The 13,857-nt window shown below is 50.1% G+C and overlaps 1 protein-coding gene across 1 annotated transcript in view; it reads left to right on the top strand.

Moving 5' to 3' along the window:
- STXBP5L (syntaxin binding protein 5L) overlaps positions 1-11,340 on the top strand; it is a 452,679-nt gene extending 441,339 nt beyond the window's left edge. Inside the window, 2 exon segments of the mRNA XM_056554342.1 lie at positions 3,498-3,718; positions 10,633-11,340. Of these exon segments, the coding sequence (XP_056410317.1) occupies positions 3,498-3,718; positions 10,633-10,674 (263 nt within the window). The 3' untranslated portion in view covers positions 10,675-11,340.
- The last annotated feature ends 2,517 nt before the right edge of the window (positions 11,341-13,857 follow it).

The following is a 13,857-nucleotide window of genomic DNA, read 5'->3' as shown; positions in this document are numbered from 1 at the left end:
GTGCCAGCCAAGGGGCCAAGTGTAGTCATGGTGCCAGCCAAGGGGCCAAGTGTAGCCATGGTGCCAGCCAAGTGAAGTTATGGTGCCAGCCAAGAAGCCAAGTGTAGTCATGGTGTCAGCCAAGGAGCCAAGTGTAGTCATGGTGCTAGCCAAGGGGCCAAGTGTAGTTATGGTGCCAGCCAAGTGTAGCCATGGTGCCAGCCAAGGGGCCAAGTGTAGCCAAGGGGCCAAGCATAGTCATGGTGCCAGCCAAGGGGCCAAGTGTAGTCATGGTGCCAGCCAAGGGGCCAAGTGTAGTAATGGTGCCAGCCAAGGGGCCAAGTGTAGTCATGGTGCCAGCCAAGGGGCCAAGTGTAGCCATGGTGCCAGCCAAGTGAAGTTATGGTGCCAGCCAAGAAGCCAAGTGTAGTCATGGTGCTAGCCAAGGGGCCAAGTGTAGTCATGGTGCCAGCCAAGGAGCCAAGTGTAGCCATGGTGCCAGCCAAGGGGCCAAGTGTAGCCATGGTGCCAGCCAAGGGGCAAAGTGTAGTCATGGTGTCAGCCAAGGAGCCAAGTGTAGTCATGGTGCTAGCCAAGAAGCCAAGTGTAGTCATGGTGCCAGTTAAGGGGCCAAGTGTAGCCATGGTGCCAGCCAAGGGGCAAAGTGTAGTCATGGTGTCAGCCAAGGAACCAAGTGTAGTCATGGTGTCAGCCAAGGAGCCAAGTGTAGTCATGGTGTCAGCCAAGGAGCCGGCCAAGAAGCCAAGTGTAGTCATGGTGTCAGCCAAGGAGCCGGCCAAGTGTAGTCATGGTGTCAGCCAAGGAGCCGGCCAAGTGTAGTCATGGTGCCAGCCAAGGAGCCGGCCAAGAACCCAAGTGTAGTCATGGTGTCAGCTAAGGAGCCAAGTGTAGTCATGGTGCCAGCCAAGGGGCCAAGTGTAGTCATGGTGCCAGCCAAGGGGCCAAGTGTAGTCATGGTGCCAGCCAAGGGGCCAAGTGTAGTCATGGTGCCAGCCAAGGGGCCAAGTGTAGTCATGGTGCCAGCCAAGGGGCCAAGTGTAGTCATGGTGCCAGCCAAGGGGCCAAGTGTAGCCATGGTGCCAGCCAAGTGAAGTTATGGTGCCAGCCAAGAAGCCAAGTGTAGTCATGGTGTCAGCCAAGGAGCCAAGTGTAGTCATGGTGCTAGCCAAGGGGCCAAGTGTAGTTATGGTGCCAGCCAAGTGTAGCCATGGTGCCAGCCAAGGGGCCAAGTGTAGCCAAGGGGCCAAGCGTAGTCATGGTGCCAGCCAAGGGGCCAAGTGCAGTCATGGTGCCAGCCAAGGGGCCAAGTGTAGTAATGGTGCCAGCCAAGGGGCCAAGTGTAGTCATGGTGCCAGCCAAGGGGCCAAGTGTAGCCATGGTGCCAGCCAAGTGAAGTTATAGTGCCAGCCAAGAAGCCAAGTGTAGTCATGGTGCTAGCCAAGGGGCCAAGTGTAGTCATGGTGCCAGCCAAGGAGCCAAGTGTAGCCATGGTGCCAGCCAAGGGGCCAAGTGTAGCCATGGTGCCAGCCAAGGGGCAAAGTGTAGTCATGGTGTCAGCCAAGGAGCCAAGTGTAGTCATGGTGCTAGCCAAGAAGCCAAGTGTAGTCATGGTGCCAGTTAAGGGGCCAAGTGTAGCCATGGTGCCAGCCAAGGGGCAAAGTGTAGTCATGGTGTCAGCCAAGGAACCAAGTGTAGTCATGGTGTCAGCCAAGGAGCCAAGTGTAGTCATGGTGTCAGCCAAGGAGCCGGCCAAGAAGCCAAGTGTAGTCATGGTGTCAGCCAAGGAGCCGGCCAAGTGTAGTCATGGTGTCAGCCAAGGAGCCGGCCAAGTGTAGTCATAGTGCCAGCCAAGGAGCCGGCCAAGAACCCAAGTGTAGTCATGGTGCCAGCCAAGGAGCCGGCCAAGAACCCAAGTGTAGTCATGGTGTCAGCCAAGGAGCCAAGTGTAGTCATGGTGCTAGCCAAGAAGCCAAGTGTAGTCATGGTGCCAGTTAAGGGGCCAAGTGTAGCCATGGTGCCAGCCAAGGGGCAAAGTGTAGTCATGGTGTCAGCCAAGGAACCAAGTGTAGTCATGGTGTCAGCCAAGGAGCCAAGTGTAGTCATGGTGTCAGCCAAGGAGCCGGCCAAGAAGCCAAGTATAGTCATGGTGTCAGCCAAGGAGCCGGCCAAGTGTAGTCATGGTGTCAGCCAAGTGTAGTCATGGTGCCAGCCAAGGAGCCGGCCAAGAACCCAAGTGTAGTCATGGTGTCAGCTAAGGAGCCAAGTGTAGTCATGGTGCCAGCCAAGGGGCCAAGTGTAGTCATGGTGCCAGCCAAGGGGCCAAGTGTAGTCATGGTGCCAGCCAAGTGAAGTTATGGTGCCAGCCAAGAAGCCAAGTGTAGTCATGGTGTCAGCCAAGGAGCCAAGTGTAGTCATGGTGCTAGCCAAGGGGCCAAGTGTAGTTATGGTGCCAGCCAAGTGTAGCCATGGTGCCAGCCAAGGGGCCAAGCGTAGTCATGGTGCCAGCCAAGGGGCCAAGTGTAGTCATGGTGCCAGCCAAGGGGCCAAGTGTAGTCATGGTGCCAGCCAAGGGGCCAAGTGTAGTCATGGTGCCGGCCAAGTGTAGCCATGGTGCCAGCCAAGTGAAGTTATGGTGCCAGCCAAGAAGCCAAGTGTAGTCATGGTGTCAGCCAAGGAGCCAAGTGTAGTCATGGTGCTAGCCAAGGGGCCAAGTGTAGTTATGGTGCCAGCCAAGTGTAGCCATGGTGCCAGCCAAGGGGCCAAGTGTAGCCAAGGGGCCAAGCGTAGTCATGGTGCCAGCCAAGGGGCCAAGTGTAGTCATGGTGCCAGCCAAGGGGCCAAGTGTAGTAATGGTGCCAGCCAAGGGGCCAAGTGTAGTCATGGTGCCAGCCAAGGGGCCAAGTGTAGCCATGGTGCCAGCCAAGTGAAGTTATGGTGCCAGCCAAGAAGCCAAGTGTAGTCATGGTGCTAGCCAAGGGGCCAAGTGTAGTCATGGTGCCAGCCAAGGCGCCAAGTGTAGCCATGGTGCCAGCCAAGGGGCCAAGTGTAGCCATGGTGCCAGCCAAGGGGCAAAGTGTAGTCATGGTGTCAGCCAAGGAGCCAAGTGTAGTCATGGTGCTAGCCAAGAAGCCAAGTGTAGTCATGGTGCCAGTTAAGGGGCCAAGTGTAGCCATGGTGCCAGCCAAGGGGCAAAGTGTAGTCATGGTGTCAGCCAAGGAGCCAAGTGTAGTCATGGTGTCAGCCAAGGAGCCAAGTGTAGTCATGGTGCCAGTTAAGGGGCCAAGTGTAGTCATGGTGCTAGCCAAGGGGCCAAGTGTAGTCATGGTGCTAGCCAAGAAGCCAAGTGTAGTCATGGTGCTAGCCAAGAAGCCAAGTGTAGTCATGGTGTCAGCCAAGTGTAGTCATGGTGCCAGCTGTATTCTACTACTGTGTATATATTCATGCTCGGTGTATACTCATCCTCGGTGTATCCTCATACTCAGCTTCTGTGTCTGTAGTTGGACAAGCGTCGGCAGGAATCGGCTCGCGCCATCTGGCAGAGCACATCCCCGGGCAGAGGAGTGTGGAGGGGGTGAAGAGTTCTGCAGTCGGGGTGGCGGCAGATCTGAGCAGAGCGCGGCTGGCGCTGGATGAGAGGGGGCAGCGGCTGGGTGAGCTGGAAGACCGGACCGAGCGCATGTTGTCAAGTGCCGAAGCTTTCTCCAAACATGCACACGAGGTAAGAGCTCCACCCCCTCTCACCAGATTATCTCTGTCCCTCTTCCATACTTTACACAACTAGAATCATCCCCTGTCAGATTATCTCTGCCCCTCCTCCATACTTTACACAACTAGAATCATCCCATCAGATTATCTCTGTCCCTCCTCCATGCTTTACACAACTAGAATCATCCCGAGTCAGATTATCTCTGTCCCTCCTCCATGCTTTACACAACTAGAATCATCCCCTGTCAGATTATCTCTGCCCCTCCTCCTTACTTTACATAACTAGAATCATCCCATCAGATTATCTCTGTCCCTCCTCCATACTTTACACAACTAGAATCATCCCCTGTCAGATTATCTCTGCCCCTCCTCCATACTTTACACAACTAGAATCATCCCATCAGATTATCTCTGTCCCTCCTCCATGCTTTACACAACTAGAATCATCCCGAGTCAGATTATCTCTGTCCCTCCTCCATGCTTTACACAACTAGAATCATCCCCTGTCAGATTATCTCTGCCCCTCCTCCTTACTTTACATAACTAGAATCATCCCCCGTCAGATTATCTCTGTCCCTCCTCCATACTTTACATAACTAGAATCATCCCGAGTCAGATTATCTCTGTCCCTCCTCCATACTTTACATAACTAGAATCATTCCCTGTCAGATTATCTCTGTCCCTCCTCCATACTTTACACAACTAGAATCATCCCGTCAGATTATCTCTGTCCCTCCTCCATACTTTACATAACTAGAATCATCCCCAGTCAGATTATCTCTGTCCCTCCTCCATACTTTACACAACTAGAATCATCCAGTCAGATTATCTCTGTCCCTCCTCCATGCTTTACACAACTAGAATCATCCCCTGTCAGATTATCTCTGCCCCTCCTCCATACTTTACATAACTAGAATCATCCCATCAGATTATCTCTGTCCCTCCTCCATGCTTTACACAACTAGAATCATCCCCTGTCAGATTATCTCTGCCCCTCCTCCATACTTTACACAACTAGAATCATCCCATCAGATTATCTCTGTCCCTCCTCCATACTTTACATAACTAGAATCATCCCGAGTCAGATTATCTCTGCCCCTCCTCCATACTTTACATAACTAGAATCATCCCATCAGATTATCTCTGTCCCTCCTCCATGCTTTACACAACTAGAATCATCCCCTGTCAGATTATCTCTGCCCCTCCTCCATACTTTACACAACTAGAATCATCCCATCAGATTATCTCTGTCCCTCCTCCATACTTTACATAACTAGAATCATCCCGAGTCAGATTATCTCTGTCCCTCCTCCATACTTTACACAACTAGAATCATCCCGAGTCAGATTATCTCTGTCCCTCCTCCATACTTTACATAACTAGAATCATCCCGAGTCAGATTATCTCTGTCCCTCCTCCATACTTTACATAACTAGAATCATCCCGAGTCAGATTATCTCTGTCCCTCCTCCATACTTTACATAACTAGAATCATCCCATCAGATTATCTCTGTCCCTCCTCCATGCTTTACACAACTAGAATCATCCCATCAGATTATCTCTGTCCCTCCTCCATACTTTACATAACTAGAATCATCCCGAGTCAGATTATCTCTGCCCCTCCTCCATACTTTACATAACTAGAATCATCCCATCAGATTATCTCTGTCCCTCCTCCATGCTTTACACAACTAGAATCATCCCCTGTCAGATTATCTCTGCCCCTCCTCCATACTTTACACAACTAGAATCATCCCATCAGATTATCTCTGTCCCTCCTCCATACTTTACATAACTAGAATCATCCCGAGTCAGATTATCTCTGTCCCTCCTCCATACTTTACACAACTAGAATCATCCCGAGTCAGATTATCTCTGTCCCTCCTCCATACTTTACATAACTAGAATCATCCCGAGTCAGATTATCTCTGTCCCTCCTCCATACTTTACATAACTAGAATCATCCCGAGTCAGATTATCTCTGTCCCTCCTCCATACTTTACATAACTAGAATCATCCCGAGTCAGATTATCTCTGTCCCTCCTCCATACTTTACATAACTAGAATCATCCCCAGTCAGATTATCTCTGTCCCTCCTCCATACTTTACATAACTAGAATCATCCCGAGTCAGATTATCTCTGTCCCTCCTCCATACTTTACATAACTAGAATCATCCCCTGTCAGATTATCTCTGCCCCTCCTCCTTACTTTACATAACTAGAATCATCCCCCGTCAGATTATCTCTGTCCCTCCTCCATACTTTACATAACTAGAATCATCCCCCGTCAGATTATCTCTGTCCCTCCTCCATGCTTTACATAACTAGAATCATCCCGTCAGATTATCTCTGTCCCTCCTCCATGCTTTACATAACTAGAATCATCCCCTGTCAGATTATCTCTGTCCCTCCTCCATACTTTACATAACTAGAATCATCCCCCGTCAGATTATCTCTGTCCCTCCTCCATGCTTTACATAACTAGAATCATCCCCTGTCAGATTATCTCTGTCCCTCCTCCATACTTTACATAACTAGAATCATCCCCTGTCAGATTATCTCTGCCCCTCCTCCATACTTTACACAACTAGAATCATCCCGTCAGATTATCTCTGTCCCTCCTCCATACTTTACATAACTAGAATCATCCCGTCAGATTATCTCTGCCCCTCCTCCATACTTTACACAACTAGAATCATCCCGTCAGATTATCTCTGTCCCTCCTCCATACTTTACACAACTAGAATCATCCCGTCAGATTATCTCTGTCCCTCCTCCATGCTTTACACAACTAGAATCATCCCGTCAGATTATCTCTGTCCCTCCTCCATACTTTACACAACTAGAATCATCCCCCGTCAGATTATCTCTGTCCCTCCTCCATACTTTACATAACTAGAATCATCCCCCGTCAGATTATCTCTGTCCCTCCTCCATACTTTACATAACTAGAATCATCCCGTCAGATTATCTCTGTCCCTCCTCCATACTTTACACAACTAGAATCATCCCGTCAGATTATCTCTGTCCCTCCTCCATACTTTACACAACTAGAATCATCCCCCGTCAGATTATCTCTGTCCCTCCTCCATACTTTACATAACTAGAATCATCCCCCGTCAGATTATCTCTGTCCCTCCTCCATACTTTACATAACTAGAATCATCCCGAGTCAGATTATCTCTGTCCCTCCTCCATACTTTACACAACTAGAATCATCCCGTCAGATTATCTCTGTCCCTCCTCCATACTTTACACAACTAGAATCATCCCCCGTCAGATTATCTCTGTCCCTCCTCCATACTTTACATAACTAGAATCATCCCCCGTCAGATTATCTCTGTCCCTCCTCCATACTTTACATAACTAGAATCATCCCGTCAGATTATCTCTGTCCCTCCTCCATACTTTACATAACTAGAATCATCCCCCGTCAGATTATCTCTGTCCCTCCTCCATGCTTTACATAACTAGAATCATCCACTGTCAGATTATCTCTGTCCCTCCTCCATACTTTACATAACTAGAATCATCCCCCGTCAGATTATCTCTGTCCCTCCTCCATACTTTACATAACTAGAATCATCCCGTCAGATTATCTCTGCCCCTCCTCCATACTTTACACAACTAGAATCATCCCATCAGATTATCTCTGCCCCTCCTCCATACTTTACATAACTAGAATCATCCCATCAGATTATCTCTGTCCCTCCTCCATACTTTACATAACTAGAATCATCCCCTGTCAGATTATCTCTGCCCCTCCTCCATACTTTACACAACTAGAATCATCCCCCGTCAGATTATCTCTGTCCCTCCTCCATACTTTACATAACTAGAATCATCCCCTGTCAGATTATCTCTGCCCCTCCTCCATACTTTACATAACTAGAATCATCCCGTCAGATTATCTCTGCCCCTCCTCCATACTTTACACTGCAGACAGAAAGAACTAAACAAAAGGAGAAAACTGCTGCATAGTGAGGGGAGGAGCCTGCTTAAAGGGATTGTCCAGGATTAGAAAAATATGGCTGTTGCTTCAAAAAACTATGCCGCCCCATCCTCAGGTTGGGTCTGGTTAAACCCTTTAGTGTGAGTAGCTGTACAGCTCTGCTACATCAGGTCCAGGGAGCGGTTGTTTTGTGTGAGTAGCTGTACAGTTCTGCTACATCAGGTCCAGGGAGCAGTTGCTCTGTGTGAGTAGCTGTACAGCTCTGCTACATCAGGTCCAGGGAGCGGTTGTTCTGTGTGAGTAGCTGTATAGCTCTGCTACATCAGGTCCAGGGAGCGGTTGTTCTGTGTGAGTAGCTGTACAGCTCTGCTACATCAGGTCCAGGGAGCGGTTGTTTTGTGTGAGTAGCTGTACAGCTCTGCTACATCAGGTCCAGGGAGCGGTTGTTCTGTGTGAGTAGCTGTACAGCTCTGCTACATCAGGTCCAGGGAGCGGTTGTTCTGTGTGAGTAGCTGTATAGCTCTGCTACATCAGGTCCAGGGAGCGGTTGTTCTGTGTGAGTAGCTGTACAGCTCTGCTATATCAGGTCCAGGGAGCGGTTGTTCTGTGTGAGTAGCTGTACAGCTCTGCTATATCAGGTCCAGGGAGCGGTTGTTCTGTGTGAGTAGCTGTACAGCTCTGCTACATCAGGTCCAGGGAGCGGTTGTTCTGTGTGAGTAGCTGTACAGCTCTGCTACATCAGGTCCAGGGAGCGGTTGTTCTGTGTGAGTAGCTGTACAGCTCTGCTACATCAGGTCCTGGGAGCGGTTGTTCTGTGTGAGTAGCTGTACAGCTCTGCTACATCAGGTCCAGGGAGCAGTTGTTTAGTGTGAGTAGCTGTACAGCTCTGCTACATCAGGTCCAGGGAGCGGTTGTTTAGTGTGAGTAGCTGTACAGCTCTGCTACATCAGGTCCAGGGAGCGGTTGTTCTGTGTGAGTAGCTGTACAGCTCTGCTACATCAGGTCCAGGGAGCGGTTGTTCTGTGTGAGTAGCTGTACAGCTCTGCTACATCATGTCCAGGGAGCGGTTCTGTGTGAGTAGCTGTATAGCTCTGCTACATCAGGTCCAGGGAGTGGTTGTTCTGTGTGAGTAGCTGTACAGCTCTGCTACATCAGGTCCAGGGAGCGGTTGTTCTGTGTGAGTAGCTGTACAGCTCTGCTACATCAGGTTCAGGGAGCGGTTGTTCTGTGTGAGTAGCTGTACAGCTCTGCTACATCAGGTCCAGGGAGCGGTTGTTCTGTGTGAGTAGCTGTACAGCTCTGCTACATCAGGTCCAGGGAGCAGTTGTTTAGTGTGAGTAGCTGTACAGCTCTGCTACATCAGGTCCAGGGAGCGGTTGTTCTGTGTGAGTAGCTGTACAGCTCTGCTACATCAGGTCCAGGGAGCGGTTGTTTAGTGTGAGTAGCTGTACAGCTCTGCTACATCAGGTCCAGGGAGCGGTTGTTCTGTGTGAGTAGCTGTACAGCTCTGCTACATCAGGTCCAGGGAGCGGTTGTTCTGTGTGAGTAGCTGTACAGCTCTGCTACATCAGGTCCAGGGAGCGGTTGTTTTGTGTGAGTAGCTGTACAGCTCTGCTACATCAGGTCCAGGGAGCGGTTGTTCTGTGTGAGTAGCTGTACAGCTCTGCTACATCAGGTCCAGGGAGCGGTTGTTCTGTGTGAGTAGCTGTACAGCTCTGCTACATCATGTCCAGGGAGCGGTTCTGTGTGAGTAGCTGTACAGCTCTGCTACATTAGGTCCTGGGAGCGGTTGTTCTGTGTGAGTAGCTGTACAGCTCTGCTACATCAGGTCCAGGGAGCGGTTGTTCTGTGTGAGTAGCTGTACAGCTCTGCTACATTAGGTCCTGGGAGCGGTTGTTCTGTGTGAGTAGCTGTACAGCTCTGCTACATCAGGTCCGGGGAGCAGTTGTTTAGTGTGAGTAGCTGTACAGCTCTGCTACATCATGTCCAGGGAGCGGTTGTTCTGTGTGAGTAGCTGTACAGCTCTGCTACATCAGGTCCAGGGAGCGGTTGTTCTGTGTGAGTAGCTGTACAGCTCTGCTACATCAGGTCCTGGGAGCGGTTGTTCTGTGTGAGTAGCTGTACAGCTCTGCTACATCAGGTCCAGGGAGCGGTTGTTCTGTGTGAGTAGCTGTACAGCTCTGCTACATCAGGTCCAGGGAGCGTTGTTCTGTGTGAGTAGCTGTACAGCTCTGCTACATCAGGTCCAGGGAGCGGTTGTTCTGTGTGAGTAGCTGTACAGCTCTGCTACATCAGGTCCAGGGAGCGGTTGTTCTGTGTGAGTAGCTGTACAGCTCTGCTACATCAGGTCCAGGGAGCGGTTGTTCTGTGTGAGTAGCTGTACAGCTCTGCTACATCAGGTCCTGGGAGCGGTTGTTCTGTGTGAGTAGCTGTACAGCTCTGCTACATCATGTCCAGGGAGCGGTTGTTCTGTGTGAGTAGCTGTACAGCTCTGCTACATTAGGTCCTGGGAGCGGTTGTTCTGTGTGAGTAGCTGTACAGCTCTGCTACATCAGGTCCAGGGAGCGGTTGTTCTGTGTGAGTAGCTGTACAGCTCTGCTACATCAGGTCCAGGGAGCGGTTGTTCTGTGTGAGTAGCTGTACAGCTCTGCTATATCAGGTCCAGGGAGCGGTTGTTCTGTGTGAGTAGCTGTACAGCTCTGCTACATCAGGTCCAGGGAGCGGTTGTTCTGTGTGAGTAGCTGTACAGCTCTGCTACATCAGGTCCAGGGAGCGGTTGTTCTGTGTGAGTAGCTGTACAGCTCTGCTACATTAGGTCCTGGGAGCAGTTGTTCTGTGTGAGTAGCTGTACAGCTCTGCTACATCAGGTCCAGGGAGCGGTTGTTCTGTGTGAGTAGCTGTACAGCTCTGCTACATCAGGTCCTGGGAGCGGTTGTGGATCATGTGACCCAGATTCTGTTCTGTCTCTCCGCAGCTGATGCTGAAGTACAGGGATAAGAGGTGGTACCAGTTCTAGTGTCGGTGCCGTCTGCCGATCAGGATCAGCGCCTTGACTCTTATATCGATGGCTACAACTCCAGCAACACAGTGTGCGGCGCTCTGGTGGACGGGGACCACGGACTGCACCGCCACCTCAGTGACCGCCCCCGCAGAGCGGCTCAGACTTCGTCGATTCTCCAGGGGCATGAATACTTTTTCTTTTCTAAAGTGTTTTCTGAAAACGAATGATTCCGTGTCCTGTCTAAATCTGTGACCCCGCACTCCTGGGGACGACTGCGCAGAACACCTACAATCCCACCTTGCATGACAAGACGAGACGCATGCCGTGGACCGTCACAGAGCCACAGGAAGGAGGATTCCTGGCTCCTCGGGGGCGGAGTCTGTTCTCGCTGTTTATTTTAGAGCTTTTTCTTTCGCTGCACTTAGATTTGCCAATGTTATTGGAGCGGAGATCAGCGGCGCCTCAGAGCTGTACAGATGTATAAAGAGAGAAATGATCTTACGTGACGCTGGGCTGCACTTATCCTGGACCCCACCACTTCTTATGTAAATGTATAGGGGCCCCCAGGGGCAGCGGACAGGTGGTAGGTGTCTCCCCCCCAAGTTCTTTCAATAGATTTAGTTCTACAACTGAGAGCAAAATGTTATGTGTTTGAAATTAAAATGTAATTTGACATCCCGAGACCTGGTGCCGCTGTGCGTCATTTAAAGGGGGATTCCGGGGTCAAAAAATAAAGACATCGGTTATTAATATAGTGTTATCACATTCTACGGCCATCAGCATGGTTGTGTGTGATTCACCTGATCGACCTGTAGCCCTTTCATTGTCAGTGTGGTGTTGTCTCAGCAGCTCCCAGCTTCTCCCTCTCCCCTGCCAGGAAGTTGTGTAGTCCTTTCATTGTCAGTGTGGTGTTGTCTCAGCAGCTCCCTAGCTCCTCCCTCTCCCCTGCCAGGAAGTTGTGTAGTCCTTTCATTGTCAGTGTGGTGTTGTCTCAGCAGCTCCGTAGCTCCTACCTCTCCCTGCCAGGAAGTTGTGTAGTCCTTTCATTGTCAGTGTGGTGTTGTCTCAGCAGCTCCCTAGCTCCTCCCTCGCTCTTGACATTAAAGAACAAGTCTTATGTTTTAGATGACTGGGGCCCCCCGCGATCTCCTGTATGGAGCCCCTGTGCGGGTATGAGCCGACACTGCACCTCCTCTTCTCTCAGGGATGTTAAGCCCAATGCATGTGAAGACAGGACAGATATTTGGACCAATGACATCATCACCGCACTATTACATCATTATTATAATAATTATTTCATTAGGAGATTCCAGGGAAAGACAGGAGATAAAAAGAGATAAATATCAGGATTGGCTCCGCCCCATATTACATATAAGGAGTCTGGCTCCGCCCCATATTACATATAAGGAGTCTGGCTCCACCCCATATTACATGTAAGGAGTCTGGCTCCACCCCATATTACATGTAAGGAGTCTGGCTCCTCCCTCATGTGCAAAATATTGCAAAAAATTAATGTTATGAGTTTGGCTATGAATTCAAGTAGTTTCCAGGATGGGCCCCGCGGGGCCCTCAGCTAAAGGTCCAAGTCCTGCAGGTCGCCCCAACTGGGGCCAAACTTCAGCTTCACCTTCAGAGACACAGACAGCGGCGCCGCGTTCTCCATCTCACGTTTTATTATCTGGGCCACCTGAAGGGAGAAGAAAGCAGAAATAATGGGGGGGACAGAAACTACGACATCACATTTAGTGCAGTATGTGTGTGTGTGGGGGGGGGGGGGGATGTAGGGGGGGTGTAGTGCAGTGATAATATGGAGGGGTGTAGTGCAGTGATAATATGGAGGGGTGTAGTGCAGTGATAATATGGAGGGGTGTAGTGCAGTGATAATATGGGGGGTGTAGTGCAGTGATAATATGGGGGGGTGTAGTGCAGTGATAATATGGGGGGTGTAGTGCAGTGATAATATGGGGGGTGTAGTGCAGTGATAATATGGAGGGGTGTAGTGCAGTGATAATATGGAGGGGTGTAGTGCAGTGATAATATGGGGGCTGTAGTGCAGTGATAATATGGGGGGTGTAGTGCAGTGATAATATGGGGGGTGTAGTGCAGTGATAATATGGGAGGTGTAGTGCAGTGATAATATGGGGGGTGTAGTGCAGTGATAATATGGGGGCTGTAGTGCAGTGATAATATGGGGGGGTGTAGTGCAGTGATAATATGGGGGGTGTAGTGCAGTGATAATATGGGGGGGTGTAGTGCAGTGATAATATGGGGGCTGTAGTGCAGTGATAATATGGGGGGGTGTAGTGCAGTGATAATATGGGGGTGTAGTGCAGTGATAATATGGGGGGTGTAGTGCAGTGATAATATGGGGGGTGTAGTGCAGTGATAATATGGGGGGGTGTAGTGCAGTGATAATATGGGGGCTGTAGTGCAGTGATAATATGGGGGGGTGTAGTGCAGTGATAATATGGGGGTGTAGTGCAGTGATAATATGGGGGGTGTAGTGCAGTGATAATATGGGGGGTGTAGTGCAGTGATAATATGGAGGGGTGTAGTGCAGTGATAATATGGGGGGTGTAGTGCAGTGATAATATGGGGGGTGTAGTGCAGTGATAATATGGGGGGTGTAGTGCAGTGATAATATGGGGGCTGTAGTGCAGTGATAATATGGGGGGGGGGGTGTAGTGCAGTGATAATATGGAGGGTGTAGTGCAGTGATAATATGGAGGGGTGTAGTGCAGTGATAATATGGAGGGGTGTAGTGCAGTGATAATATGGGGGGGTGTAGTGCAGTGATAATATGGGGGGTGTAGTGCAGTGATAATATGGAGGGGTGTAGTGCAGTGATAATATGGGGGCTGTAGTGCAGTGATAATATGGGGGGGTGTAGTGCAGTGATAATATGGAGGGTGTAGTGCAGTGATAATATGGAGGGGTGTAGTGCAGTGATAATATGGAGGGGTGTAGTGCAGTGATAATATGGGGGCTGTAGTGCAGTGATAATATGGGGGGTGTAGTGCAGTGATAATATGGAGGGTGTAGTGCAGTGATAATATGGAGGGGTGTAGTGCAGTGATAATATGGAGGGGTGTAGTGCAGTGATAATATGGAGGGTGTAGTGCAGTGATAATATGGAGGGGTGTAGTGCAGTGATAATATGGGGGGGTGTAGTGCAGTGATAATATGGGGGCTGTAGTG

Source organism: Hyla sarda, unplaced genomic scaffold, assembly GCF_029499605.1.
Source record: "Hyla sarda isolate aHylSar1 unplaced genomic scaffold, aHylSar1.hap1 scaffold_68, whole genome shotgun sequence".
NCBI classification, from domain to species: domain Eukaryota; kingdom Metazoa; phylum Chordata; class Amphibia; order Anura; family Hylidae; genus Hyla; species Hyla sarda.
Note: the sequence above shows the minus strand (reverse complement) of the source record. Positions and strands in the feature narration are given on the sequence as shown.